Source organism: Pan troglodytes, chromosome 20, assembly GCF_028858775.2.
Source record: "Pan troglodytes isolate AG18354 chromosome 20, NHGRI_mPanTro3-v2.0_pri, whole genome shotgun sequence".
Lineage (NCBI taxonomy): Eukaryota > Metazoa > Chordata > Mammalia > Primates > Hominidae > Pan > Pan troglodytes.
The window spans coordinates 59,714,476-59,742,440 of NC_072418.2; the positions used below are offsets into that span (position 1 = coordinate 59,714,476).

Sequence of the window (27,965 nt, forward strand, 5' to 3'; positions counted from 1 at the left end):
TTTACTAATAATGTTGGGGCAATTAACAATGAGGAAGAATAAATTTAATTCTCTTTTCATACAATATGCCCAAGTAAATTCAAGAATCACTAAAGCATATTTTTAAAACTCCAGAATAAAACACTAATGTTTACAGAGGGTTAGATTTTGTAGGGTTGGAAGAAAATAGAAGGATTGAAATATATAAAAATTGAAACATTTTCAAAAAATAAAGAAAATACCAAAGAGGGAAAATCATTTGCAGCCAAGATGACAACAAAGAATTAATATCTTTATTATGCAAAGAGATGGTTCAAACTGATAGGAAGCTATTAAAGTCACATAGACAAATGATTAAAAGACAGACAATGTGAAGAGAGGAAACAATGGCTTAAGAAGCTTACAGGAGAAAGTTCAACATCCTTAAAAATCGAAGACAATTAAAATGAGATGCCCTTTCCCCTATTAGCAAAGTTGCTACTAAACACCCTACAATGAAAAGTGCTGTTATTACATAATGCCAGCTGGGCGGGAGGTGTGGGGGGTAGTGGGTGTGTGTGAGGAACACGTATCCCCAAGCATTACTAGCAGTAGCAGCAGTGCAAACTGATGTAATGTTTCCAAAAGGAACTTGGATATATCAAAAATCTTAAAAGCAATTATACACCTTCTGATGCAGCAATTCCTCTTTGGCAAATATGTATCGTAAAGAAATTTTACATTTGGAAAAAGGTTTAAGCACCGAAATGTTGATTATAGTATGTTCATAACTATGAAAAATTGAAACTGAATTTTACCTCCTAACAACAGAGGAGGAGCCATCCACAGAAAGCACTGGGTTTGCTGTGCCACTGTTAAGGAGGTGATAACCACAGACGAGTGAGTGATGACAGCAGTTTTGTAAGGTATAAGATTGGGTAGAAAAACAAGATATACTATCGCACACATGGAATAGTCACAGCTATATGACAACTATCTATAAATACCTTAAGAATAGGTAATACAGGGTTGGGTGCAGTGGCTCACACCTGTAATCCTAGCACTTTGGGAGGCCAAGGCAGGCAGATCACCTGAGGTTAGGAGTTCCAGACCAGCCTGGCCAACATGGCAAAACCCCATCTCTACTAAAAATAGAAAAAAAAAAAGCCGGGCAGGGTGGTGCATGCCTGTAGTCCCAGCTACTTGGGAGGCTGAGGCAGGAGAACTGCTTGAACCTGGAAGGCAGAAGCTGCAGTGAGCCACGATCGTGCCCCTGCACTGCAGCCTGGGCAACAGAGCGTAATACAGTCACGAGGGTAACAAAGTGGACAGGTATAGACCATGAAAATGAGATCTTTACTTCAGCTACTCCCCAGAGGCAACTACCTTCATAAATCTAGTCATTAATTTTAAGTTACAAGAAAACAGACTAAAAATGTTAGTGGTGTTCATAGTGTATTTTTCTGTTTCGGGGCAAAGGGAGGGAGAGAGATCTACATTTCTATAAAGTAGTTGCCTTTAATGAGTCAAATATTGCTTTAAAAAGAAAAATAAACATTAATCCATCAGAAATGTGTACTTAAAAGGAAACTGAGTTCACACAAATTAGTAAGAAAAAGCATAAAGACAAAAAAGCTAAAGAGGTAAAGGGCCTAGGTTATACATAAAGAAGTTTTTAAAACTTATTTGGAAAAAATGCATAATAATGCAAAAATGGATTAATTATTGTTAATAATAATCTTTTTTTGGTTTACCAAATAGGTGAAGATTTTTTGGTTGTTAAGTGAATAAATACCCAGTGCAGGCAAAGTTATTTAAAGGGAGTATTTATTTGGTACCAGGGTGACAAAGGCAGTTCTTTGCACATACAAAAACTGCTTAGTGTGTCTTGTTTGCCTTGGGTGCTGTGCTGAGAAAGATCCAACCCTGTCCTCAGGTTCACTGGAACCAGAGAGTGCATAACTGGTTAACAATGCCTGCCAGGGACTCAAGAGGGAGGATGGTAAGTTCACCACCTATTTCATACCTCTGGCCCTCCCTATGCTGAGGGCTACAAATGGCAGAGCCCCTCCACAAACAAATCCAGCAGGATCTTTCGAGAGCCTTAGAAATGTTCATCACATGTCATCTAGTGAAACCACTTTTTGGAAATCGATTCTAAACTGTAAATACAGTAATTTATGCTTTGTTAATCAGACTTTTATATAAATTAAAAATTGTCACAAAATCAGAAAAGAACTTTAAACTTGTAATGCTATTTTTAAAAACCTACACATAGAAAAAAATATTTGTAGAAAAAATACTAAAATATGATAAAACGTGGTTGCGTTTTGATGTGTTAACTGTGGTTTACAACTCTAGTTTATTGCTGCTAATAAAACATTTTAAAAAATAAATTTTAGGCCGGGTGCAGTGGCTCACGCCTGTAATCCCAGCACTTTGGGAGGCTGAGGTGGGCACATCACGAGGTCAGGAGTTTGAGACCAGCCTGACCAACATGAGGAAACCCTGTCTCTACTAAAAATACAAAAATTAGCCGAGTGTGATAGCACGCACCTATAATCCCAGCTACTCAGGAGGCTGAGGCAGGAGAATCGCTTGAACCCTAGAGGCAGAGGTTGCAGTGAGCCGAGATCATACCACTGCACTCCAGCCTGGGTGACAGAGTGAGACTCCATCATCTCAAAAAAAATAAAAATAAAATAAAATAAAATTTAAAATACTCCCTAATTGCAACTACTTGTTACTGAGTGCCTTCTAAATACCAGGCACTATTAGGCTCTTTTCTATAGATGAACTCTAGGCCTTTTAATGGTTCTCCCAGGGGAGGATCCCCATTTCCTAAGAAAACGAGGTATAATCAGCCTCTAAGGAGGACCTTGAAATTTGACCTCAGCTCTCCCTGGCTCCAAAGCCCACCCTCTCTCTTCTCTGCCAAGGGTCTCTTCTACTTGTGAATATAACTACCTCCCTGGACTTGTACTAGTTGCATACCTAGAACTATTAGGAAGTTTATTAGCCTTCTCTGTTTTGCAAAATTTTCTTTAATATGCTCAATATTATTTGTATAGTGAGGAAACAATACCTAATAAAACTATGTTAAAAATCATAGTTCAGGCCAGGCACGGTGGCTCCACACCTGCAATCCCAGCACTTTGGGAGGCCGAGGTGGGGTGGGTCACAAGGTCAGGAGATCAAGACCATCCTGGCTAACACAGTGAAACTCCATCTCTACTAAAAATACAAAAAAAAAAAAAATTTGCCAGGCATGGTGACGGGTGCCTGTAGTCCCAGCTACTTGGGAGGCTGAGGCAGGAGAATGGCATGAACCCGGAAGGCGGAGCTTGCAGTGAGCTGAGATTGCGCCACTGCACTCCAGCCTGGGTGACAGAGTGAGACTCTGCCTCAAAAAAAAAAAAAAAAAAAAAAAAAGTTCAAACAAAAGACTTCAATTCATCTGTGGCTCTTTTGAGGCCTGACTTAAATCCTGTCATATCCTAATATGGGTTCATCATGCAAATTCTTCAAGGAGAAGAGGGTTGTGGAGGAGAGGTAAGTGGTTTATAATCCTTCCCTAGAGAAAAAAAATCAACACAACTTTTAAACCCTGCTAGAATGAGGCTAGGAGTGTTTCTAAAACCTTCAAGATACAGACATTTTGGCTCAGGAATTCCACTGCTGAGAATTTCCCCTTAGGAAACAAGACCAGATGCAAAGACGTTAGAGCAAATCAATAAGGAAAAATGCCAAAACCCCAAAACCCAAGGGCTAAAGGGGTGGAAGCATAACTATAGCAGCAATGTGTATATAAGAGATAAATTGGCCGGGCACGGTGGCTCACAGCTGTAATCCCAGCACTTTGGGAGGCTGAGGTGGGTGAATCATGAGGTCAGGAGATTGAGACCATCCTGGCTAACATGGTGAAACCCCATCTCTACTAGAAATACAAAAAAATTAGCTGGGCGTGGTGGCGGGCGCCTGTAGTCCCAGATACTCGGGAGGCTGAGGCAGGAGAATGGTGTGAACCCGGGAGGTGGAGCTTGCAGTGAGCCAAGATTGCACTACTGCACTCCAGCCTGGGTGACAGAGTGAGACTCCATCTGAAAAAAAAAAAAAGAGAGAAATTATAAGCAACCCCAGTTTCCAACCATGAAAGGCCAGATGAAATAAATTAGGACACATCCATGCAACCAAGTACTAAAAGGAAATTTAGGAATGTATTTCTGTATATGGAAAGATGTTCATAATATATGAGAATGAAAATGATAGCCCTCAAAACAGTGTTTATGGTAGTATATTTCATTTCATAAAAATATAACTTTTTTTTTCTGAGATGGAGTCTCATTCTGTTGTCCAGGCTGGAGTGCAATGGTGCAATCTCAGCTCAGTGTAACCTCTGCCTCCCAGGTTCAAGCGATTCTTGTGCTTCAGCCTCCCAGGTAGCTGGGACTATAGGCGAGCGCCACCATGCCCGGCTATTTTTTCATATTTTTAGTAGAGACGGGATTTCATCATTTTGGCCAGGCTGGTCTCAAACTCCTGACCTCAGGTGATCTGCCTGCCTCGGACTCCCAAAGTGCCAGGATTACAGGCATGAGCCACCATACCCAGCCTAAAAATATAATTTTTAAAAGCTATACAGGTTTATGCGTAAGAAAAAATGGGCATAAACTTTTAGCAGCAAGTATATTTGGGAGGGGGAAATACAAATATTCAAAGAAAAAACAAACATATTTTCTAGTTTTCTTCAGGGAATGTATATTACTTGCATCACCACTAAAAAACTTAAAACATGAGTGTTTCTAAATTTATAGGCACGAGCCACCGTGCCCGGCCTACAATGTGAATATACTTAACATTACTGAACTGCATGCTTAAAAACGGTTAAGACACTAAGCTTTATGTGGTTTTTACCACAATGAAATATAAGAATTTTTAAATGAGTTCTTCTAAATTTAAAAATGTAAACATGAAGAGGAGTCTCTAAACAGACATATCACGAACTGGGTAGGAACAGGAGGGAAGTTCTATATTAACCTCAGGGTTGCACAGGCCTTAAAAACGTGAGAGGGGATTGCTTTAGATTAAGAGACTTAAGAGATTAAACAACCAAATGCAATCTGTGGACCACATTTAGATCCAGATTGAAACAAGCCAACTGTCAAAGGACATCTTGGAGATAATCAGGGAAGTCTGGTTATCGTGTGAGTAAAACCCTTTGTCTGAGGTGATTTAAAAATTTCCTTTTTAAGTAGAGGTACTGAAGTTTAAAAAACATAAATGAGTCCATTAAAAATATGTCAAGTAAATAACAGTTCAAGCAGAATACAGATTTAGCAAAAACTGCAACAGGAGAAGTGAAATAAAAGACTGATCAGGCTATGAGCCTTCTGACCATGAGGAAAGAAGCAGATTTCATGAGAGTGAATGAGGTAGAAACTACCTTAAAGACATGATAGGGTTTTCCTGGAGGTGAAGGGAGAAAAATTATGGAAGATATAGAAAGGAAGTGGTTCCTGAAAAGGATGGGAGCTTATTGAAAAGGCACAGGAGCCGACTGAAAGAGCTCCCAATGGCCAAAGCTGTAGCCATTTGAACAACAAAATCAATGACAGTACTGAATTACAGCCCGTAGAATACATATCCACGAATCCAATCTGATATAAAGGAGGGCAATCCTCCCTCACGATGAGTATCACTGAAAAAGGCAAAATCTATTAGCTACTTTCCTATGCAACAAAAATATTCTTTGTAAGCTTTTCACCTGTGTGACGTGAGGAATCCCCTCTTCGAAAAATTGCAACTTTTTTTTTTTACCACACTTTGATGAATGTTCAAGTTGTTAAGCTGGGGCTAGTGAAAGGCCTTCTCACACTCACAACACTCTAGGAGGAAGCCAACAATGTTGAGAAAAGTGTGTGCTGTGACTGAAGGTTTCTCAACAGTGATCGCACTCAACAGTTTTCTCTTGAGAATGGAGTTGATAATGTTGAGTGAGGTATGAGGGTCGGCCGAAACATTTCCCACATAGCTGACACTGGTAAGGCCTGTCTTGAGTGTGAGTTCTATAATGCTGAATGAGATATGAATTCCGACTGAAGACTCTGCCACAGTCACAACACTGGCAGGCTCTCTCTCCAACGTAGTCATGTTTCCGCTGATAACGAATTAAGTATGTCTTGCTGTGGGACAACCCAGGAGGAAGGACTCTTGCTGCCTCATGGGCTTTGAGATGTTGAAGAAGATGCACATTCTGGAGAAAAGCTTTGCCGCACTGAAAACATTCAAAGTAGTCCTCCTGACTATGAATTCTTACACGTTCACAGAGATTCGCACACTGGATGGAAGGCTTTCTACCTTCATTGCAGCCAGAAGTCTTCCTACCAGAATGGGTCTTCTGATGTCTTTTGAGGTGTGGCATGAGATAGAAGGCTTCACCACACTGTTTACATTCATAGGGTTTCTTCCCAGTATGGATCCGTTCGTGTCTCCTAAGGGCTACTTGAGTACTAAAGGTTCGTTTGCAAAATTCACATCTGTTGTGTTTGTTCTCTTGGGATGCTGACTGGGGACTCGTACATATTCCAGGAGCAGTGCCTTCCTGGGGATCCTTTCCTAGAGGATCCTTTGATTGTTTACTAAGATTAGAGCTTCTCTCAAATTCATCACTGCCATAGCTTCTTTCCGGAGTGAGGGTCTTGGGGTCATTCATTGTTATAGGAGTCAGAAGTTTCTCTTGGTTGCCCTGGTGTGGTTCCAATGGATCATCATGAGACTCTCCTGCAGAGACAATGCCAGAAGTTACCTACCGCCAAATTATCCAATCCTGCCCCCCAATAAATGATATTTCTACAGGCAGGCTTTGCCCTGGAGTTAGTGCTTTGGTTTCAGGTCTCTTTTCCTAATCTGAAAAAAAAAAGTAAAAATTCCTCTATTCTTTTTACTCAGAGAGACATACCAATATAATAGAAATAAAGAGACCAAGGATAACAAACAGATCTTATGGAGGTTGAGAGTTTTCTGAAAACCTAAAGAGAAAATGGAAAAAGGATAGAAAGGACAGTAAGTGGCCGGGCACAGTGGCTCATACCTGTAATCCCAGCACCTTGGGAGGCCGAGATGGGCGGATCACAAGGTCAAGAGATTGAGATCATCCTGGCCAACATGGTGAAACCCTGTCTCTACTAAAAATACAAAAAATTAACTGGGCATGGTGGCGCGTGCCTGTAGTCCCAACTACTCAGGAGGCTGAGGCAGGAGAATCGCTTGAACCCGGGAGGTGGAGGTTGCAGTGAGCAGAGATCGCACCACTGCACTGCAGCCTGGATGACAGAGTGAGACTCTGTCTCAAAAAAAAAAAAAAAAAAAAAAGGAAAAGACAGTAAGCAAGGAAGAGTGAGGAAGAAACAGAAAAAATATCATCTAGGAGGATGGCGTGTCAAAAAGATGCCACAATTGTACAGAGTAGAATGAGCAGAAATCAGAGAAAGAGCTGGGGTTGGGGTTTGTCAGCATTTTCCAAACCATGTTTGGCAGATCGCTAATATTCTGAAAAACAAATAGCTGTTACCATGAAGGGGGCTCCACTGTCAAGTTAATTTGGGAAATGTTGTATGACACAAATCAAGCAGGTTTCATTCCTGTAGGATTCAGAACTTTTAATATGCACCTTGAACCCTAAAGAGGGAAGGTACAGAATGTGGCATTTCTTAAAGTGATCTTGCTATGAAACATTTTTTTTAGAACATCTATTACTGTGGTTCTTCAGGACTACTGAGGAAACACTGGAGCAAACAGGTCAACAACCTCTTGTTCAGAATTAAACAAAGATTCTCCTTTCTTAGCTTTGAATCTCTTGTTTTACCCCAATCTACACTGCCAACCAATCCTCTTTAATTCAATATTTATTAAATGCCTGTTTTGTGCAAGGCATTATCTAACCAGATGGGTCAGAGGTCTGTAAAAGGGACTCTAATCAGACTGTAAGTGACGACAGGAGCAGAGATGGGGGAACTGACTCCACTTAGGAACAGGAAATGATTAGTGGAGGGGACAGCATTTGGCGTCAGTAAACGGGGAAGGGGGGCGAGTTTATATAAAACAGCCTGAGTTAAGCTATAGAACTGTGAAAATATACAGTCCTGGGGAGCTAGAAACACAGGATCTTGGTTGCAAGATCTGTAGATGAGGCTGGGATGCAAATTTCAGGCCAGAATGGGAGGAACTTCAGTGTTTTGCTAAAAGTTTGAATTTTATCTTGACGGAGGTAAGAAGCTGATAAAAAGTCTGTGCTTTATAAAGGCAACTCTCTGGTTGGAAAAATACTGAAGCCAAGGAAGTCAAGTATAAGACTGTGGTTTGGAAGAGAGGTGATGAACACAGTGGTTGCATCCTGGCAGACACTTGAAGTATGTGAACAGAGTACAGGTAAAACAGCAGAGCCAGAACATGGCTTAGGAAGTCATCAGGAAAAGAGGGATAGCTGGGCCCATCACAATGGATTGACTCTTTTAGGAAGTGGTCTTTGAAGAGAACACTCAAGAATGGAAGAGTAAGAGAACACCTAGTCCTCACTGGCTCTTCTGTTTTCCTTACCCTGCTGTATATCCAATATTTCAGCATGTTCTGTCAGTTCTCCTTTCAGGGAATACCTCCAACCTGACCCCTCTACAACCACAGCCTCAGCCTCCATCATCTTTAGCCTGGTGGACTTCAATGGCCTCTTGAACTGGTTTCTCTGGCTTTTCCTCTTAAAGCCCGTTCTCCATAGGACAGCCAGATGGATCTTTCTAGAATAGCACTGCCCAGTAGAACTCCCAGTGATGATGGAAATGGTCTACATTTTTGCTGTCCAGCACAGTAGCCATTAGCCACATGTTGCTATCAAATACTTGCAATGTGGCTTGTGTGACTGAGGAACTAAATTTTAAATTTTATGTAATTCTTACTAGTGTAAATGTAAGTAGCCACATGTGCCTACTGTCTAGCATATTGGACAGCAAAGTTCTAAAATATCAATAACACTACTTCATGCCCCTGCTCAAAACTTCCCACCATCTTTGCATCTCACTTATAATAAAATTCTTCAACATATTCCTAAGCGGGCTGGCCCTTGACTATCTCTGTGATCTCATCTTCTATCTTCCACTTAACTCAGACCATATTGCCCTTCTTACTGTTTTTGGAACACCCAAGCTCATTCCAATCTCAGGGCCCTTGCACTTGCTGTTCGCTCTGCCTGTAACACTCTTCCTCAAGATTTCTACATTGGTCAGCCCCCCATCTCATTCAAGTCTTCCACAGTGAGGCCTTCTCTGACTATTCCATCTCAAGCAACCTCCCATATCTCATTCTCTATCCACTTTACGCTCCGTTATTATTTGTCTATTTTTTAAAACTACTGCCCCCATTAGAATGCAAGCTCTATGAAGGAAGAGATTTGTCTGTCTTATTCATTATTGTATCCACAGATACTAGGACAGTATCTGGCCCACCACAGAAGCCTGATAAATATCTATGAGATGACTGAATAATGAAGAAACCAGAGTAGGGAAAGAAAAGAAGACAATGAAAGAAACAGAGAGGAGTCTTCCTGGTAACTTCTTGAATTTTGTTTGGACATCCACTTTTCCACTCACACAGACAAACGTGGAGGAGGGCTGTGTCAATCAGCACTGTACTGGACACAGCTGCTAGTTCAGGAAAGGGATATAACCCGATATGGAACAATGAAAAATCAGGAGAGCTGGAAAAGATGCTTCCTCTCTCTTGAGAATGCTTCTTGGACACACCAGCTCTTTCTTGCTCCTTTTTTGTACAGGAACAAAAAAATGCATCTAGGATTTATTGTCAGAGTCGAAGGCAGTGTAGAAGGAGAAAATGAAACTAGGTCTTCGATGACTTCACTGGGTCCCTGAATACAGCCCAGCTGATCAGTATTATAGGCTAATAATCCCTCTATGACTTTAGCCAGTTTGGGTGTGGGTTTTCCGTTAACTACAACTGAAGGACAACAGTGATCCAGCTGCTGCACATGGTGACCCAATTCAAAGAAGGGGATTTCATGAAGATGGTAAGCGTTATTAGACTGTAGCCATAGAGTTTGGAGGAGGTGAAGTCTATGGTTCCAGAACTATAAGGATGCTAGTGGGAACCTTTTGTGGAAGTTTCAGAAAAGAGCGTATATGTGTGTCTGAGTTGGCAGAAGTAGGGGGATGGAAACCAGAGGGTGGGGATTAAGAAGAAAAGGGAAGGGAGCGTCTAGGTGTCAACAAGTCTGAGGAGCTGATGTGAGGGAAAGTGGGAGGGCAGTGAGAAAGACAAGTGGTATCAGGCCAGGATTTTTTGTTTGTCTCAGTTAAAGAGGAGAGATCTATGATTTTTAGCTGCAAGGAGAAAGGCATGAGTGAATGGAAGGGCTGGAACACAAGGGTAAAAGGACACTGGCCTCCCTGGAGCTAAGCAGGAGAGGAACTCATGTTGCATGAAGAGATGGGCTTCAGAAAGGAGATGAAGGGGAGTACTGAGGAAAAGAGCACCTACCAGACTTCTCCTGGCCCAGGGGACTTTGAGGAAAGCTCTCTAACTAGCATTTACTGGTTCCCCCCTCCTACACCCCAGGCTTCCCCCTCACTACTCACCTGGACAAATCACTGTATGTCTGCTGTCTGTCTCCATTGCATGTGATTCCTCCTCTTCCAGGCGTGAGATAACATCAGGTTTAGAGAATTGGTGCCCTGTTGGAGAGGAAGATTCAGAACTCAGGGTTTCAGTAACTCCCAACCTTAGGTCCCAAAGACTCTGGAATAATAAGGAAGGAACAAACTCTCGCAGGAGTAAAATGAAGCCTGTTTCCAGCCTATAGAGATTTTACCCCCTAAGGGACATCTAAAATGTATGGAGATATCTTTGGTTATCATAACTGTGGGAGCAGAGGGAGGGGTTCCTAGTGTCTAGTATGGCTGGAGGCAGGGACACTGCTCAACATTCTGCAAGACAGCCCCACAACCCGGGACGATCTGGTTCCATGTCAAGAGTGCCAAGGTTGAACAACCCTGCTATGAAGACTAAAAAGGGGGCATGAGGGCAGTGTGCTGAGCTCTATACTTCAGCACCAAGAATCTGACATAGCTGCTCAAAAAGTCAACATTATCGTTCTTTTCCCTCCTGGGATAACGTCCACTGCCCCTTTGTCTTGAAGTGCTGCTCCTCCCCCTCCCTTAGTTCCTTGTTTCCCAAACTTCTATCATTTGCATACCAAATTATTATCCATTTGTTTACTGTCTGACTCCACTCAAATGTAACATCCATGAGAAGGGGAAATGTCATCTATTTTGTAACCAAAATGCCTATACCAGGCCTTGTATGTCTGAATTCACTGACGAGTTAATGAATGACCCTTGCATTTTGGCATTTCTATGTGCCATTTATAGTCATATTCAGTATTTAATGTTTTTCTTTAGATCACCTTTCTTTTTAACTTAGATATGCTTATTTTCTTTTTTCTTTTTTTTTTTTGAGACAGAGTCTCACTCTGTCTCCCAGGCTAGAGTGCAGTGGCACGATCTTGGCTTACTGCAGCCTCTGCCTCCCAGATGCAAGTGATTCTTCTGCCTCAGCCTCCTGAGTAGCTGGGAATACAGGCGCCCGCCACCACACCCAGCTAATTTTTCGTATTTTTAGTAGAGACGGGGTTTCACCATGTTGGCCAGGCTGGTCTCAAACTCCTGACCTCAAATGAACCACCTGCCTCAGCCTCCCAAAGTGCTGGGATTACAGGCCTGAGCCACTGCGCCTGGCCAATACGCTTATTTTCAATGGAAGCTTTATATCAACCCTATAAATGGAAACCAATGTCACTCACACACACACACAAAAATGGAAGGTAACATCATGATAAATATAACAGAAACTAAGGTTATTGAGTGCTAGCTAGCTTCTGTTGCCTATCTAACATTCAGGGTTTGATGTCTACTCTCTCTTTACTAAAATAGAAGAATAACAAGATAGACATGCTAACACCAAACTGATATTCTCTACTTGATACCATCAGAAGGCTTAAAGGAAAATTGAAGAACTTCTTTTTCACCAACAGATTGAAGGATTATGTCATGCTGTCCATGTACTGCCTAAAATAATCTATTTAGCCCACTGTACTCATTCCACACTTAGGAAGACAATGTCCCAGGTGATATATAAGATCTCTATTAACACAAAACCTTCAGTGTTAAAGAAGCCAAGGGCTCACAAGATAGAAATGCTCCAGGTCACTGCATGAGAGCTGGAATGATACAATTAATTTATTTCCTCTATTTTGATACTATTCCCTCTATTTTAAGTCATAAAATGTGGTAAGCTAGAGAAGAGTGTAAAATATGCTGGAAAATGTACTTCCTTGTAACCGATAAGAACCAGAGTTAAACATATGCATCCCTGTGCTAGGTTTGGGGTAGGATGTGTGTTTTCCCACTAGGTGTCTGACTTCACCAAGTTACTGCCAGTGGAACAGTGTTTGTTTTGGATTCTGTTTTTCAGGAGACCTCAAGCCCCCAAAAAAGCCACTGAAAAAGGAGCTTGGCACTGGCAACGTAAACTTTTCACTTTTCACTTTCAACTTTACCTGTGAGAACAGGTAAAACAATTTTGCCTCCGCATGTAAAGAGAGATTGGCAATCTCTGATTCTTCAAACTCAAGCCAGTAGAAGTCTTTGGAGCTCCTGGAATTTTTAGCAATTCCTTCGCTCATTCAGTAAACATCATTTTGAGCCTTCCATTGTGCTGAGAACTGGTGGAGCAAACCCCTGTCTGGTAGCACATCAGAGTTTAAAAGAGCAGATTCTGGAGTCTGCTTGGGGTTAAATCCCAGCTTTCGACAAGTACTTTAGCCTTTCAATGACTCAGGTTCCTTAACGTTAAAAATGTCAATAATAACAACAATAAGTATACCTCCCCCTCACAGGCCTAGTGTGAGGATTAAAGGAGTTGAAATATGCTAAACACTTACTTACACAAGTGCCTGACACATATGTCGTGCTCAAGAAATGTTAGCTATTTTATAATTAACAGTGAATTTGATATTCAAATATTAAAATATTGCCTCTGACCTGGGTTGAGACTCACTGACATGGTGAACCACCATTACTGATGAGAGGACACGAAGGAGTTGAGAGCTACTGCCCTAGTGGGAAGAAACCAAGTCCTGTGGAGAAGGCATACTTACCCAGGGAGACCAGGTTCCGGTAATTCTCCAGCATCACCTCCCTGTAGAGGTTTCTCTGAGCAGCACTAAGGGAGCTAAGTTCCTCTGGGCTGAAGTCCACAAGCACATCCTCGAAGGTCACCAACTCCTCAAACACCAGAAATGTTCCTAAGTGTTTGAAGTCCAGGAACTATCCCAGAGAGAGGAGAAGGGACGTGATTAGAGAGGACTGAACATGATGCAGGCATTCAGACCAGCAGAGAGCTTCCACGTGCTCTAATCCAGAGCCACAGGCACCTGGCATTGCATCTTTCTTTGTCTTATCGAGTCTGAGAGAAGTGGGAACATTACTGAAACAGTTCCTATTGCTAATTACTACAGATTTGGGTTGAGGGGGAAATATCCTTTTAAGCCACTTTATAAAGACAGAATGCAAGCATGCAAATACTTAAAAGCTCAGCAGTATACCTCAGCCTCAGGAATCAGAGTCCTGGCTCTGGTTCTTTGTGAGTTTGGGTAGGTTAAGCCTCAGGGTCCCACCTGTAAAACAAAGTGCTCATAACATGAAGAGATATTCAATCTTGTTAATAAACAAGGAGATGAAAATCAAAATGACAAAATACCATTTTATACCCATTCAATTAAGTATTGGGTAAAAATTAAGTAATTGAGTGAAAATTAAGAAGTGGGACAATACCAACTATTATATAAAACATGGATCCACTGGAGATGCTAAGGGAAATGTAAATTAGAAAACCACTTTTGATCCAGAAATTCTTTTTTTAATTTTTAAAAATTTTTGTGGGTACATAGTACTTGTATATACTTACGGGGTACATGAGATGCTTTGATATAGGCAGGCAATGTGGAATAAGCACATCGTGGGGAATGGGGTATCCATCCCCTTAGGCATTTATCCTTTGAGTTACAAAGGATAATAAAGAGTTACACTCTTTATTTTAAAATGTACAATTAAGTTATTATTGACTATAGACTCCCTATTGTGCTATCAATAGTAGGTCTTATTCATTCTTTCTACTTTTTTTTTGTACTCGCTAACCATCTCCACCTCCCTCCAGCCCCCCAACTACCCTTCCCAGCCTCTGAGAACCACCCTTCTAATCTCTATTTGACCCCAAAATTCTATTCCTAGGTATATTTACTCATGTGTACTTAAAGACATGGATGGGCATGTTTACTATAGCATGTTTGGAACATCCAAAATCTGGAAATAACCCAAACATTCATTAACAGTAGAAGAGATAAATATAGTATAGCCATACAATGAAATAGTATTCTAGCAATAGAAATCAATTAACTACAGTTATATACAACAATCTTAGTAGCCTAAGGTTGAATTTAAAAGGCAGATACCATATACCCAAAGGAAAATAAGCTGTCCTACCAAAAAGACACATGCACTCATATGTTCATCACAGCACTGTTCACAGAAGCAAAGACATGGAATCAACCCAAGTGCCCATCTACAGTGAACTGGATAAAGAAAATGAGGTGTGTATACACCATTGAATACTATGCAGCCAAAAAGAGAACAAAATCGTGTCCTCTGCAGCAACTGGAAACCTCAGATGCAACGGGAAACCATTATCCTAAGCGAACTAACGCAGAAACAGAAAACCAAATACCACGTGTTCTCACTTATTAGTGGGAGCTAAACACTGGGTATACATGATCATTAAAATGGGACAACAGACACTAGGGAATACAAGAGGAGGCAGGGAGGGAGGAGAATAAGGGTTGGAAAAGGCCATTTATTGGGTACTATGCTTACTATCTGAGGTGACATACTCATTCATGCTCCAAATCTTAGCATTGTGCAATACACCTTTGTAACAAACCTGCACATGTGTGCCCTGATTCTAAAATAAAAATGAAAAAAAAAGATAGACTGACCTCTTCAAATCTAACATTATCCTGAGGCAATAGGATACTTACCTTCCTTAGCAAATCTGAATATAGAAAATTGTAACACGTGTAAGAAAATGCATAGGATCTCCCCACTCAAATATGCTAATCCAATAAGTCTTTATAAACAGTTAATGATAAAAATTGAAAATTAAAACTTACTAGCCATTTTGCTCAAAATGTTGTAGCAGTTAATGATTTTTCTGTTTGTTTCCAGTCATACTTTGGCAATAAAAAAAATGATTCAAAACCAAAGGTACATTGTTGTTAGGCTGAGGTCTTAACCTGGCAATCACGGATTCTTAAGGCTGAGCTTTGTAGTGCATGTGCACCTTTCTGGAAGATAAAAATTCCGTTTCTCAAAGGAGTCTGTGACTCAAAATATTTAGCATAGAAAGCAATCTCAGTTTTTCATAACCTTTTTTCTTGTGCTTTATTTTACTTAATACAGTTAATATGCTACAATACCTTGAATATAATGGATAATCAATATTATTATATTAAAAAAAGATTGTTAAAAGAGAAATGTTACCTGATTCAGTATAAGAAAATTGAATTTAGTTGTAGAAAAGGTATCTATTTCAAGTAAGAATCACTGTATGGTAGGTCATGATTTCTCAGTCACAGTGTCATATTTAAACGATGGTGGTCATGTGGTAGTCAGAGCATTTTTAAGACTGCTATCTTACTGTTCCCAAATGTTTTCCTACTGTAAACTGTCCATTGACCCTCCTTTCTTTTTTCCATCTCATCCTCTGTAACTATTAGAGAAAATCATGGGAACAAACCTATACTGGAATAAGGAGTTTTGAGTTCTGCTATTAGCTAGTTGTAAGGTATGGGTTAATTAATCTTTGATTCTCATTGTCTCATCTTTAAAATAAAGAGATCCATTACATTATCTCTAAAGTCATTTACACTCTAAAATTTTATAATAAAACACATAAAATCCCTTGATACTATAAAAATAAAAAGGCAGATACCAGAACATTACATAAGACTCTGATATCCATTTTATTAATATACATCTTTTGTGTTTTAAGTGAAACTTTCTAAAACTTTTTATGCAAATCAACAAACACTGGATTAAATTAGGGATCATATACTGGCTGCCCAGCTCCTTCAGATGGGTTTATTTGGCTCACATGGTCCTTCTATTCTTTTTTAAAAATTTGTATTAGCTGCCAATACAAAAAAAAAAATTAGGAAATGTCATTATTAACTGGTTTTGTGGCTTCTGATTAAAAGCATTAGAAAATCTGGGGACTGGGTCCACATTCTCACATGGCACCATCAGCAAAAGCTGAGTCACAGCTGCCCCTATATATGGGACAGGCACTCCCCCTGTTTCTCATAATCCACCCAGACCAATTCCTTATTTATATTCCCTTGGTAGTCCCTCCGGGGCATCTTCGCTTGGAATCCCTGGCGCAGACAAGGTAGGGACAGAGGGCTACTCTCAGGAGCAGATATTCTAGAACAGTGTTTCTCAACCTTTTTTCCTTATCTCGCTCCCCCCCACCCCAGTAATCTTTATACGTCATTTTTTCTAATCACAACCCCCATGAATTTTTTTCTGGTTCTAAAGAAAGCAGAGTATATTAATTTCATTATTGTCTTTTAGGTTTCTAAAACATGACTTAACAAGAACACTGGAGAACATTTTTGAAACAAAAAATCAGAAAACCTCATAACAGTATCATGTCCCTATAAGAGCTGCCATTTGTTAAAGGCCTACAATAAGCCACACCCTTTGTGTGGGTAGAAGGGGTTGTCTTCATTTACACTATTTTCATTTTTGCAAAGTACATTCCAGCCCTTGACATGGATATACTTTTTCAAACAATTATAAATTAGCATTGATTCACATACACAGGTATTGGATGCTTCCAATTTTAAGGTGCACACAAATCACCTGGGGATCTTGTTAAACACAGATTCTAATTCAGTTGGTGGAAGTGGGGCCACAGATGCTGTATGTCTATTTTTTTAAATAACAGCTTTATTGAGATTTAATTTACGTATTATAAAAGTCACCTATTTAAAGTATACAATTTAATGGGTTTTTAAGCATATTCACAGAGTTGTGCAACCATCACCCCAATAAATTTCAGAACATTTCATCGCCCCAAAAGAAACCCTGCACCTTCTAGCAGTCACTCTCCATTTCCCTCCAACATCTTCCCACGCCCTACCCCAAGCCCTAAGCAACCACTAACATACTTTATGTCTCCATGGATTTGCTGATTCTGGATATTTCATAAAAATGGAATCGCACGGTACCCCATACATTTTAATATCGCAAATATACTGTGTATGTACTGTATGTATGTCTGTGCTGTACACATAAGAAGAATAGTATGTGTTCACCCTCAAGAACCAATTTTCTTCCCCTTGAAGGCAATATCCTCCTTAAGAATGCGTGTTCTAGGACACGATTTTCAAGGAAAAGGCCCTTTTCAATTGCTCTGTGACTTTTTGGCACCCCCATATGGTTCTAAGAACACTTTTTTCCCTCAAACAGAGCCTGACACCGGTAGACATTGGTGAATAAACAAACAGATGATGACACTACCAGAATCATTTGTATAATCTTGTACAACGTGAAAAAAGTTTTATGTTTGATGATTTCATTAAACTATTATTCATTATTTTGGAGGAAATACATGGTAGGACATAACTACCTTTCCTTTTTTTAAAATTCTGGACTATTCTAGCCTATCCATGCTTCCCAGTGGACCCCATTGTCTCAAATCCCCAAATCCAAAAATTTAGTTGAAATAGGACGGCCAGATAAAATTCAGCATGCCCAGTTAAATCTGAATTTCAGTAAGTTTTAAGGGGCTGAGTTTTTTTAAATCTTTGACAATTTCATTCATGGATAGTGTGTTGGGTGGGAAGAGCACTGGGCTGGCAGTTCAGAGACCTGGGTTCAAGTACTGTACTGTTTTATTGTTTTTTGTTTTGTTTTGTTTTTCTTGTTTGTTTTTTGAGATGGAGTCTCACTCTGTTGCCCAGGCTGCAGTGCAGTGGTGCAATCTCAGCTCCCTGCAACCTCCACCTCCTGGGTTCAAGCAATTCTCGTGCCTCAGCCTCCCAAGTAGCTGGGATTACAGGTGTGTGTCACCACGCCCAGCTAATTTTTGTATTTTTAGTAGAGATGCGGTTTCGCATGTTGGCCAGGCTAGTCTTCAACTCCTGACCTAAGGTGATCCGCCTGCCTTGGCCTCCCAAAGTGCTGGGGTTACAGGTATGAGCCACTGCACCCGGTCTGTACTGTTATTTAATTTCATTGGACAAGACAGGTAACATCTCTGATCTGGACCTTGATCTATAAATGGTCATTGTACTTTTTGTATCATAGGGTTTTGTGAAGAATAAATTTTGTTATGTGTCTATTAAAAATCTTTTTTGGTTTTGTTTTTGTTTTTTGAGATGGAGTCTCACTCTCACTCAGGCTGGAGTGCAGCGACATGATCTTGGCTCACTGCAACCTCTGCCTCCCAGGTTCAAGTGAGTCTCCCACCTCAGCCTCCCAAGCAGCTGGGATTACAGGCATGTGCCACCACGCCCAGCTAATTTTTGTAGTTTTAGTAGAGACGGGGTTTCACCATGTTGGTCAGGCTGGTCTCGAACTCCTGACCTCAAGTGATCCTCCCACCTTGGGAAGGATATTGGCCTGAAATTTTCTTTTTTTGTTGTCTCTGCCAGGTTTTGCTATCAGGATGATGCTGGCCTCATAAAATGAGCCTCTTTTTCTGTTGTTGGGAATAGTTTCAGAAGGAATGGTACAAGCTCCTCTTTGTACCTCTGGTAGAATTCGGCTGTCAATCTGTCTGGTCCTGGGTTTTTTTTTTTTTTTTTTTGGTTGGTAGGCTATTAATTACTGCCTCAATTTCAGAACTTGTTATTGGTCTATTCAGGGATTCGACTTCTTCCTGGTTTAGTCTTGGGAGGGTGTATGTGTCCAGGAATTTATCCATTTCTTCTAGATTTTCTAGTTTATTTGCATAGAGGTGTTTATAGTATTCTCTCATGGTAGTTTGTATTTCTGTGGGATCAGTGGTGATATCTCTTTATCATTTTTTGTTGTGTCTATTTGATTCTTCTCTCCTTTCTTCTTTATTAGTCTGGTAAGCAGTCTATCTGTTTTGCTGATCTTTTCAAAAAACCAGCTCCTGGAGTCATTGATTTTTTTTGAAGGGTTTTTTTTTTTGTCTGTATCTCCTTCAGTTCTGCTCTGATCTTAGTTATTTCTTGTCTTCTGTTAACTTTTGAATTTGTTTGCTCTTGCTTCTCTAGTTATTTTAATTGTGATGTTAGGGTGTCAATTTTAGATCTTTCCTGCTTTCTCCTGTGGGCATTTAGTGCTATAAATTTCCCTGTAAACACTGCTTTAGCTGTGTCCCAGAGATTCTGGTACGTTGTGTCTTTGTTCTCATTGGTTTCAAAGAATTTATTTATTTCTGCCTTAATTTCGTTATTTACTGAGTCATTCGGGAGCAGGTTGTTCAGTTTCCATATAATCGTGCGGTTTTGAGTGAGTTTCTTAATCCTGAGTTCTAAATTCTTTTCCTTAAGAATGTTGATATTGACCTCCACTCTCTTCTGGCTTGTAGGGTTTCTGCAGAGAGATCTGCTGTTAGTCTGATGGGCTTCCCTTTGTGGGTAACCCGACCTTTCTCTCTGACTGCACTTAACATTTTTTCCTTCATTTTAACCTTGGTGAATCTGATGATTATATGTGTCTTGGAGTTGCTCTTCTCGAGGAGTATTTTTGTGGTGGTCTCTGTTATTTCCTGAATTTGCATGTTGGCCTGTCTTGCTAGGTTGGGGAAGTTCTCCTGGATAATATCCTGAAGAGTGTTTTCCAACTTGTTTTATTCTCCCCGTCACTTTCAGGTACACCAATCAAACGTAGGTTTTGGTCTTTTCACATAGTCCCATATTTCTTGGAGGCTTTGTTCATTTCTTTTCATTCTTTTCTCTCTAATCTTGTTTTCATGCTTTATTTCATTAAATTGATCTCCAGTCTCTGATATCCTTTATTCTGCTTGATCGATTCGCTATTGATACTTATGTATGCTTCATGAAGTTCTCGTGCTGTGTTTTTCAGCTCCATCAGGTCATTTATGTTCGTCTCTAAACTGGTTATTCTAGTTAGCAATTCCTCTAACCTCTTTTCAAGGTTCTTAGTTTCCTTGCATTGGGTTAAAACATGCTCCTTTAGCTTGGAGGAGTTTGGATAAACAACAGTTTTTTACATAAGTATGTCTTAAATATGAAACATTGCATCCTTATGCAAAAAATTGTCTATCTGAAATTCAAACTTCATAGTTATGCTAAAAATTTATTTATACTTATGCTAAAAATTTATTTGTAGTTTATCTAAAATTCAAATTTAATTTGGATGTTGTGTATATTTACTTGCTAAATCTGGCCAGCCGAAGTTGGAGTAACTGCACTACCTTAGGCAGCAATAACTAAGTGGTTATGAATGTGGACTCTAAAGCCAGACTGCCTGGGTTCATATCTCAATCGTATTATTTAACAGCTGTGTTACCCTTCAGCATATTATTTAGTCTTTCTGCCTCCACTCCCTCATATATAAAAAGGGGAACAATAATAATGCAAACCACATAAGGGTTTTTCTGAATAAAATAGAATACTAAAAAAATAAGTAAACAATTAATTCAAAAGACAGAAAAAAAGGAAAAATATTAAATATATAGTATGTGGGATGGTGATAAGTACAACAGAGAAAAGTAAAGCACGGAAGGAGGATAAAACAGTCAGAAGGATTTTTCTTGGAGAAATAAGAAAAAAAAGAATCATAAGCAAATGTCAGATTAGTCAGAAAAAAGGCTCAGTAAAGTGATATTTATATAAAAACTTAATGGAAATGAGGATGTGGTTTAATTAAATAAGGAAGTCCACAAATTAGGAAGATAAGATCCCCATATTTGATAACCGTGTCAGAGGAAAGCCTGACTCACCTGGGACCCAGCAGATGACAGATTGTCTAACATCTCTGTGTTCCTCTTTTCTGCAGGGACAGAGTCCTGAGCAAGGAAACCTAGAAGGGAGAGAGGAATAACCATGGAATTGAGTCCTGTCTGGTAGCACTGACAGACACAGTGGCCAGCCACCCTCATGCCACCCTGTCCTGCCATGGGAAGGAACAGCAGCTCTAGAGTTCCTATGGTGAGAAAGTCAGATATCATTTCTCAACTCAAAATAACAAGTTCCAAAAGAGAGCTCTGGTTATTTCCCAGCTCTAAATGCTTCAATGGCTCCCACTGCCTTCCAAATAAAGTGAAAGTTCCCTCCATATCAGTCATTTCGGGCCTCGCTGTCCAGTCAAGATCACCACAGAACCTCTGTTTCTCAACTGTAAAGCAGAAATAATGACAATACCTATACAGTAGTCCCCACTTATCTGAGGTTTTGTTTTCTGCAGTTTCAGTTACCCATGGTCAATTGGGGGTCAAAAATATTTAATGGAAAATTCCGGAAATAAATAATTCATATGTTATAAATTGTGTGCCATTCTGGTGATGAAATCTCACACTTTCCTGCTCTGTCCCACCTGGGACATGAATCATCCCTTTGTCCAGTGTATCCACTCTGTATACACTACCCCTTAGTCACTTATTAGCTGTCTTGGTCATCATATCAACTGTCACAGTATCACAGTGCTTGTGTTCATGTAGACCTTATTTTACTTAATAATGCCCCCAAAGCACATGAGTAGTGATGCTAACCTACTGTTATAATTGTTCCATTTTATAACTAGTTGTTAATATCATACTGTGCCTAATTAATAAACTTCGTCACAGGTATGTATGTAGAGGAAAAGACATAGTATATATAGGGTTTGATAATATCCACACTTTCAAGTGTGTTAGAATGTATGCCCCTCAGATAAGGGGAGTATACTATACCTCTAAGGGCTCTTGTGAGAATTAAACATTACATATGTAAGGCACACAGTAGGTATTTTTTTGGTAAATGGCAGCTCTTATGATTAAGCCTTTCCTACATATTTTTCACTCGTTGATCTAAAAGACAACCACCCCTTTCCCTCCAGGAGCCTTAACCTTGATGGCCTTCCTTGCCTATATATTCTCTTTTCTGGGTAAACCCTTCATTAATCTGTTGTTTCTTTCTGGTACCCTAGGGAACTCTCTTTCCTTCTCACTGAACTCTAGCTTCATCAATAACTCAGTGCCTCTGGCCAAGTTTTTAGCCTCTGGGACAACATCCACTATATCCATATGAGGCACTCATGTAACACGGTGATTAAGAGTACAGATGCTGGAGCCAGCAGCCTAAGTCTGAATCCTGACTGCCAATTATTAATTTAAGTTGTGGAACCATGGTCAAGTTACTCAACCTCTTTATGCCTCTGTCTCCTGGTCTACGAAATGAAGGTAATACCTATTTCACAGAGCTATTAATAGAAGAAAATGAATTAACATGAAAAAACACCTATGATAATACATTAAAACATTCTAAGTGCTCAAGTGTTCACTATTAGCATTTTAAAAATTCTTTTAAGTAATGTGGGAGCACAGAATGGGATTAATCATAATCCTTAGTTCATGATATGCTATCTTTATTGAGCCATGCATGGCTCTCATGGTTATTTTAAATTCATTTGTTTATATTTTTAAGTATAATTAAGGCCTGTGAATGTACTATCCAACCCAAAAGTAGAACATTCCCAGTAACTTACATCTGCCTGTGTGCTTCTTTCATGTCCATACTCCAGCCTTCCCTCTAGAGATAAGTATGCCCTGAGGTCTGGTGTTAGTATTCATTGTTCCCTTGCTATATATATGCCCCAAACAATACTTTGCTTTTAGTTAGTATTATTTGTTTCAAAGGACTATAAGGACCCAGTGGCTTTCTTCTCTCATTCTTGAAATGCCTCCTTAGCTCTAATCTAATAACTTGAGTTTCTAAGATACCAGTCAAATTTTGGCAGAAGTTGAAATTCCAGCCTTTGTATCTCCCACATTTTATGCCCCCTTGCATCTAAAATTTAGCTAATCATTCTTGTTCTTGAATAGAAAGACTAAATAATGTAAAGACCAATTTTCCCAAATTTACACTTAATATATTAATGGCACAAGCAATCCCAGGAGATTTTTTTTTTTTTTGTAGTGTGTGTGTCTTGTTTTATGTTGAAACTAAGGTTTACACTGGATAAGAAATGTGAGGCAAGGTGAACAAAGCTGATACACTCAGAGAAATAGTATATGTTAAAAGCAAAAGCCAAACCCACATAGGCATCAAAAGGAATGAAATCATGTCCTCTGCAGCAACATGGATGCAGCTGAAGCCATTAACCTAAGCAAATTAACACAGAATCTGCGGTGGCTCTTGTCTATAATTCCAGCATTTTGGGAGGCTGAGGTGGGTGGATCACAAGGTCAGGAGTTCGAGACCAGCCCTACCAACATGGTGAAACCCCGTCTTTACTAAAAATACAAAAATTAGCCAGGCGTGGTGGTGGGCCCCTGTAATTCTAGCTACTCGGGAGGCTGAGGCAGGAGAATTGCTTGAACCCGAGAGGTGGAGGTTGCAGTGAGCCGAGATCATGCCACTGCACTCTACCCTGGGTGACAGAGCAAGACTCTATCTCAAAAAACAAAAAAACAAAAAACAAAAAAACCCAAATACTACATGTTTCTGCTTTTAAGTGGGAGCTAAACACTGGGTATACATGGACTCTAAGATGGGAACAATAAACACGGAAAATTCCAAAAGGGGGTAATGAGGAAGGAGGGCAAAGGTTGAAAAACTGCCTATCCAGTACTATGTTCACTACTTGGGTGACAGAATCATTAGAAGCCCAAACTTCAGCAGCATCCAATATACCCATGTAATAAACTTGCAAATGCACCCCTGAACTTAAAATAAAAATTTTAAAATAACCCAAACCCCAAATTTCTTTCATCTCACATGAGATTAGGCAGATCAGACTGAATGTATAAAATGCATTCTTTCATTCATTCACTCAACAAAATTTCTATTTAGTTCCTATTACGTGCCAGGCATACAGCAGATATTCAATAAACAGAAGCAGCCAGTTGCTTCCTCCTTCTCACCTTCCTTCTCACATGCCTGAATAAAGTTTGCCACCATGGTTCCTGCCTCTTTGCTGTTCTTGGGCTGTTTCGACCTCACCCATGTCTGAATCTCCTCTGGCAGGGTGCTCAGAAACTGTGTCAGCACTAGTTGCTCTATCATCTGCTCCTTGGTGAGGATCTCTGGCTGCAGCCATTGCAAACAGAGCTCCTGGATTTGGCTCACAGCTTGATGAGGCCCATTCACTGACAGGTACTGAAAATCCCCAAACTTTTGATGAGAAACTTTCAGTGTCTCTGTTTCTAGTTTCTTCTCTTGACCACACACACAAAAGATGTAGGGATTCCTCAAGATATCTGAAACCCCTGTCACATCCAGCATCTCTACACCTTGGCCCTTTACAGGACAGAGCTACTCTTAAAGGCAGGCTGCTCCAGTACACAATGTTGTGGAAGATGGTAGGCAGCGCTGTATCAGCTGAAAGGATACAGAAACCTCAGGACCTGCAGAAATTACGTACAGACTTACAACTAGCCTGCATAGTTATGACTGGACAGTGGAGTGAAGGTGATCTGAACAAGTATTACACAAAAGATGACAGCTATAGCCAATCAACATAAAACAAGGCTAAACTTCATTAGTTATCAGAGATATAGGAATTAAAACCCCAATAGGATAACACTATGCACCCTCCAAAATGTCCAAAATGAAAAAGTCAGACAATACCAAGTGTTGACAAGGAGAATAGAGCCACAGTAGGATGATATATTTGTATATTGGAATGCTAAACAGAAAATATGAATGTTAAGTTGCTGTTGAATGAAAGAAACGAGGCTCAAAAAAAAGGTCTGTATTATATGATTCCATTTATATAAAGGTCAAAAACAGGCAAAATAAACCTAAAGTGTTAGAAGTCAGAATAGTGGCTGCTGTTGGGGGGAAGGGTGGTAATGACTGGAACCAGGCATTAGGGCTTCTGGAAAGCTAGGAATGATGTGGACACAGCGTATTCACTTTCTGAAAACTGAGCTACACATTTGTGGTTTGTGCCCTTTTCCATATGTATATTTTGCTAAACATTTTTCAGCTGTATTATAGTTGTAGGAAAACATCTAGTCATAATATCAAGCCGAAAAAGGAAACCTGTACATAACAATATATGCTCACCCATATAAAGCAGAGAAAAGGTGGTAAACCAAAATACTGTGCCAGTGGGTTAAGTACGAACGGTAATATTATAAGTGATTTTTATAGGTGATTTTGTACTTTCTCCCTCAAAACTATTTTCTAGCTTCAAGATGTTCTACAACAAACCTTCATTTCTTCTGTAATCACAGAAATAAAACATACCTTCCATAAAGGCTACACTCACTCTAAGAAACCATGAACAAAGATGCCACTTGGGGAAAACATTTTTTTCTTTTCTTATCCCCACTAAAACTTACGCCTTTTATTTCTATAATTTAACAGTTTTTCCATTTGAAAGCATTTATTTTTGTTTTCCATTAGAAATCATAACGTAATGAACATCACTGAAACTAAGTATTTGCTCCCAAATTACATAGACAAAAGGGATAAACTGTTTTTAAAAGTTCTTGACACAATCTGCCAAATTTTCCTTTCAACGGCTACCAACTTCTTCTTCCAAACTCAATGTATAAGATTACATGTCTCACTCAGTCCACCTTACAAGCCAATAGTGCCATCTTCATGGGCTTGTAATCAGGGCAGTCACAAGAGCCCCATTCTCATAAAGCCCACAGGCCTAGTTTAATGCTTTACTGTCACTCTCTTGAAATTTTTCACAATTTTTTGGACAAGGAGCCCCACATTTTCATTTTGCCCTAGGCTCTGCAAATTATGTAACTGGTTCTGCCAATCAAGAGCATTATCATCCCTCAAAATCTGTTGTCAATTAGACAGATTTAAAAATATATCATTTTATTCTTTAATTTTACATTTCTTTTGATTAATAATACGGCTTTCTCTTTGTTTCAGATTTACAAGCCAATTATAAATTGTTCACGCCCGTTGTGCTTCTTTCCATTGGGGTGTTTCTTTTTTTTCTTTTCTTTTTTTTCTTTTTTTGAGGCAGAGTCTCGCTCAGTCGCCCAGGCTGGAGTGCAGTGGCGCAATCTTGGCTCACTGCAACCCCTGCCTCCTGGGCTCAAGTGATTCTCAAGCCTCAGCCTCCGGCCTTGGGGTGGGCTCCAGGCCCACCAGCGCAGAGCCGTCCTGGGTCCCTCCCTGCAGGGGCACCGATTTTAGGGCAGTCAGACGCAGCCTCGCCTTTGGGGTGGCTTTTCCACCACAAGGCCCCAGTAGGGCCCGCCGCGGAGTCTTCCTCACGAAGCCGCGCGCTGCCCCGCGCTGGATGCCTCTTGCGCCCTCAAGTCCACTGGGGCCCCAGCCCCGCCCAGGCCCCTGGCTGGGCTACCCGCGCGCCGGCCGCTATCCTACCCCGGGCCCAGCGAACTCACCTCGCACGCCTCACGCCCTGGCCTGGCTGAACGCCTCCACGCCGTGACCAAAACCAGCAGCGCATGCGCCGTGGCTGGCTTGCGCGTGCGCTCTGCGGTGGACGGGCTGAGGAACCACAGCCGCTCCTGGCCCAGTGCCCCGTGAGACACGAGGATAGGGTTGGTACGGCGAGGAGAAGGGCGGCGACGTAGGAGGGCGCTCCTGTGACCTTCCTTCTTAAAACTAACGCCTTCTGTTGGTGGTGGGCGCCTATAACCCCAGCTACTCGAGAGGCTGAGGCAGGAGAATTGCTTGAACCTGGGAGGCAGAGGTTACAGTGAGCCGAGATCGCGCCACTGCACTCCAGCCTGGGCGACAGAACGAGACTCCATCTCAAAAAAACAAAAACAAAACAAAACAACAAAAAAACTAATGCCTTATGTTAAGTTTTGGAGAGTTAATATATTACTTAGAACTTGAGGATAAGTGGTAAAAATAAAAAATAACAAACTAATTTCAAAAATTTGAAAATAAGCGGTAGTCAGTGAAAACCCTTCCTCACACCACGTGTGCACCATTCACCAAAATTTTACCCCCAAAACATACGTAACCACTGTAACTGATCTGAAGTGCCCCACCAATGTTTCTTTATACTTGTAGAAGAAATGTATATGTATATGTGTGTAAGGCTTCCCTCAGTATTCCTGGGGGATTTGTTTTAGGACCCCCCCAGGGTATCAAATTTTGTGGACGCCGAAGCCTCATGTAAAATGGCATAGTATTTGCATATAATCTATGCACATGCTTAGGCATACTTTAAATCATCTCTAGATTACTTACATTACCTAGTACAGTACCTACACATCATTCTTGCGGATTTGACAGTACGCAGCACACATGGCAAATTTAAGTTGTGGTTTTTGGAACTTGGTGGAATTTTCTTCCAAATTTTCCTTTTTCTTTTTTTTTAACTTTGTTAGAGATGATGTCTCACTCTGTCACCCAGGCTAGAGTGACAGAACAGTGGCATCCTGGAAGCTGGATGCCACTGCTGCAGGTTGGCTCCACTCATGCCCGAACCTCTAAGCTGGAGGCTGATCCCCGCTGGAGAGCGGGTCAGTCGTCTAGGCCCAGGAATGACCAAGCAAAGCTTACCCTCTGGCTGCTCACCCATGGCCAACTGGGGTGAGCTTGCTCAGTGAGTCCACTAAAGGTCCCCCAGGCAGTGGGGGGCGGGGAGGCTGACCATATGCCCAGAATGAGTGGGACAAAGAGCAGGCAAATGAAAGCGTTGCCAGAAAAGGGTCTTGATCCAAACCCCAAAAGA

At 40.6% G+C, this 27,965-nt stretch overlaps 2 protein-coding genes across 11 annotated transcripts in view; one reads left to right on the forward strand and one right to left on the reverse strand.

Annotated features, from left to right (window-relative positions):
• LOC104003467 (olfactory receptor 1L4-like) overlaps positions 1 to 27,965 on the forward strand; it is a 128,657-nt gene that overhangs the window by 97,823 nt on the left and 2,869 nt on the right. For 4 of the 8 annotated variants that reach the window (XR_010153635.1, XR_010153634.1, XR_010153641.1 and 1 more), the window contains 2 exons: positions 21,135 to 21,286; positions 22,263 to 22,515. The gene's annotated coding sequence lies outside the window, so the exon portion shown is untranslated. Of the gene's footprint in view, positions 1 to 789; positions 1,961 to 21,134; positions 21,287 to 22,262; positions 22,516 to 27,965 lie in introns of those variants that run through there. The other 4 variants (XR_010153640.1, XR_010153637.1, XR_010153639.1 and 1 more) reach the window with 4 other exon arrangements.
• Positions 1,953 to 26,967, reverse strand: ZIM2 (zinc finger imprinted 2). 3 transcript variants are annotated; one of them, XR_010153633.1, is made up of 6 exons: positions 26,659 to 26,701; positions 21,079 to 21,158; positions 13,178 to 13,346; positions 10,599 to 10,694; positions 5,723 to 6,738; positions 1,953 to 4,058 (listed from the first exon to the last, which is right to left on the reverse strand). XR_010153633.1 is itself a non-coding variant. In XM_063800892.1 (6 exons), the coding sequence occupies exons 4-6, from the start codon at positions 13,209 to 13,211 to the stop codon at positions 5,897 to 5,899; spliced, it is 972 nt and encodes a 323-aa protein (XP_063656962.1). In that variant the 5' UTR covers positions 13,212 to 13,346; positions 13,625 to 13,696; positions 21,079 to 21,158; positions 26,659 to 26,967; the 3' UTR covers positions 5,564 to 5,896. The 3 variants fall into 3 exon arrangements, 2 of the variants coding, with proteins under 2 accessions (XP_063656962.1, XP_063656961.1); XM_063800892.1 differs by lacking the exon at positions 1,953 to 4,058 and adding an exon at positions 13,625 to 13,696 and having other exon boundaries at positions 5,564 to 6,738; positions 26,659 to 26,967; XM_063800891.1 differs by lacking the exon at positions 1,953 to 4,058 and having other exon boundaries at positions 5,564 to 6,738; positions 26,659 to 26,682.

What these genes read in the sequence shown, in the direction of transcription:
- ZIM2 (XM_063800891.1), bottom strand. Translation starts at nt 21,111, where the DNA reads ATGTTAGACAATCTGTCATCTGCTGGGTCCCAG. An exon ending in TGTCATCTGCTGGGTCCCAG is followed by an intron (nt 13,347 to 21,078) that starts GTGAGTCAGGCT and finishes TCTCTGGGATAG; the next exon opens with TTCCTGGACTTCAAACACTT. An exon ending in ACATACAGTGATTTGTCCAG is followed by an intron (nt 6,739 to 10,598) that starts GTGAGTAGTGAG and finishes TTGTCTCTGCAG; the next exon opens with GAGAGTCTCATGATGATCCA.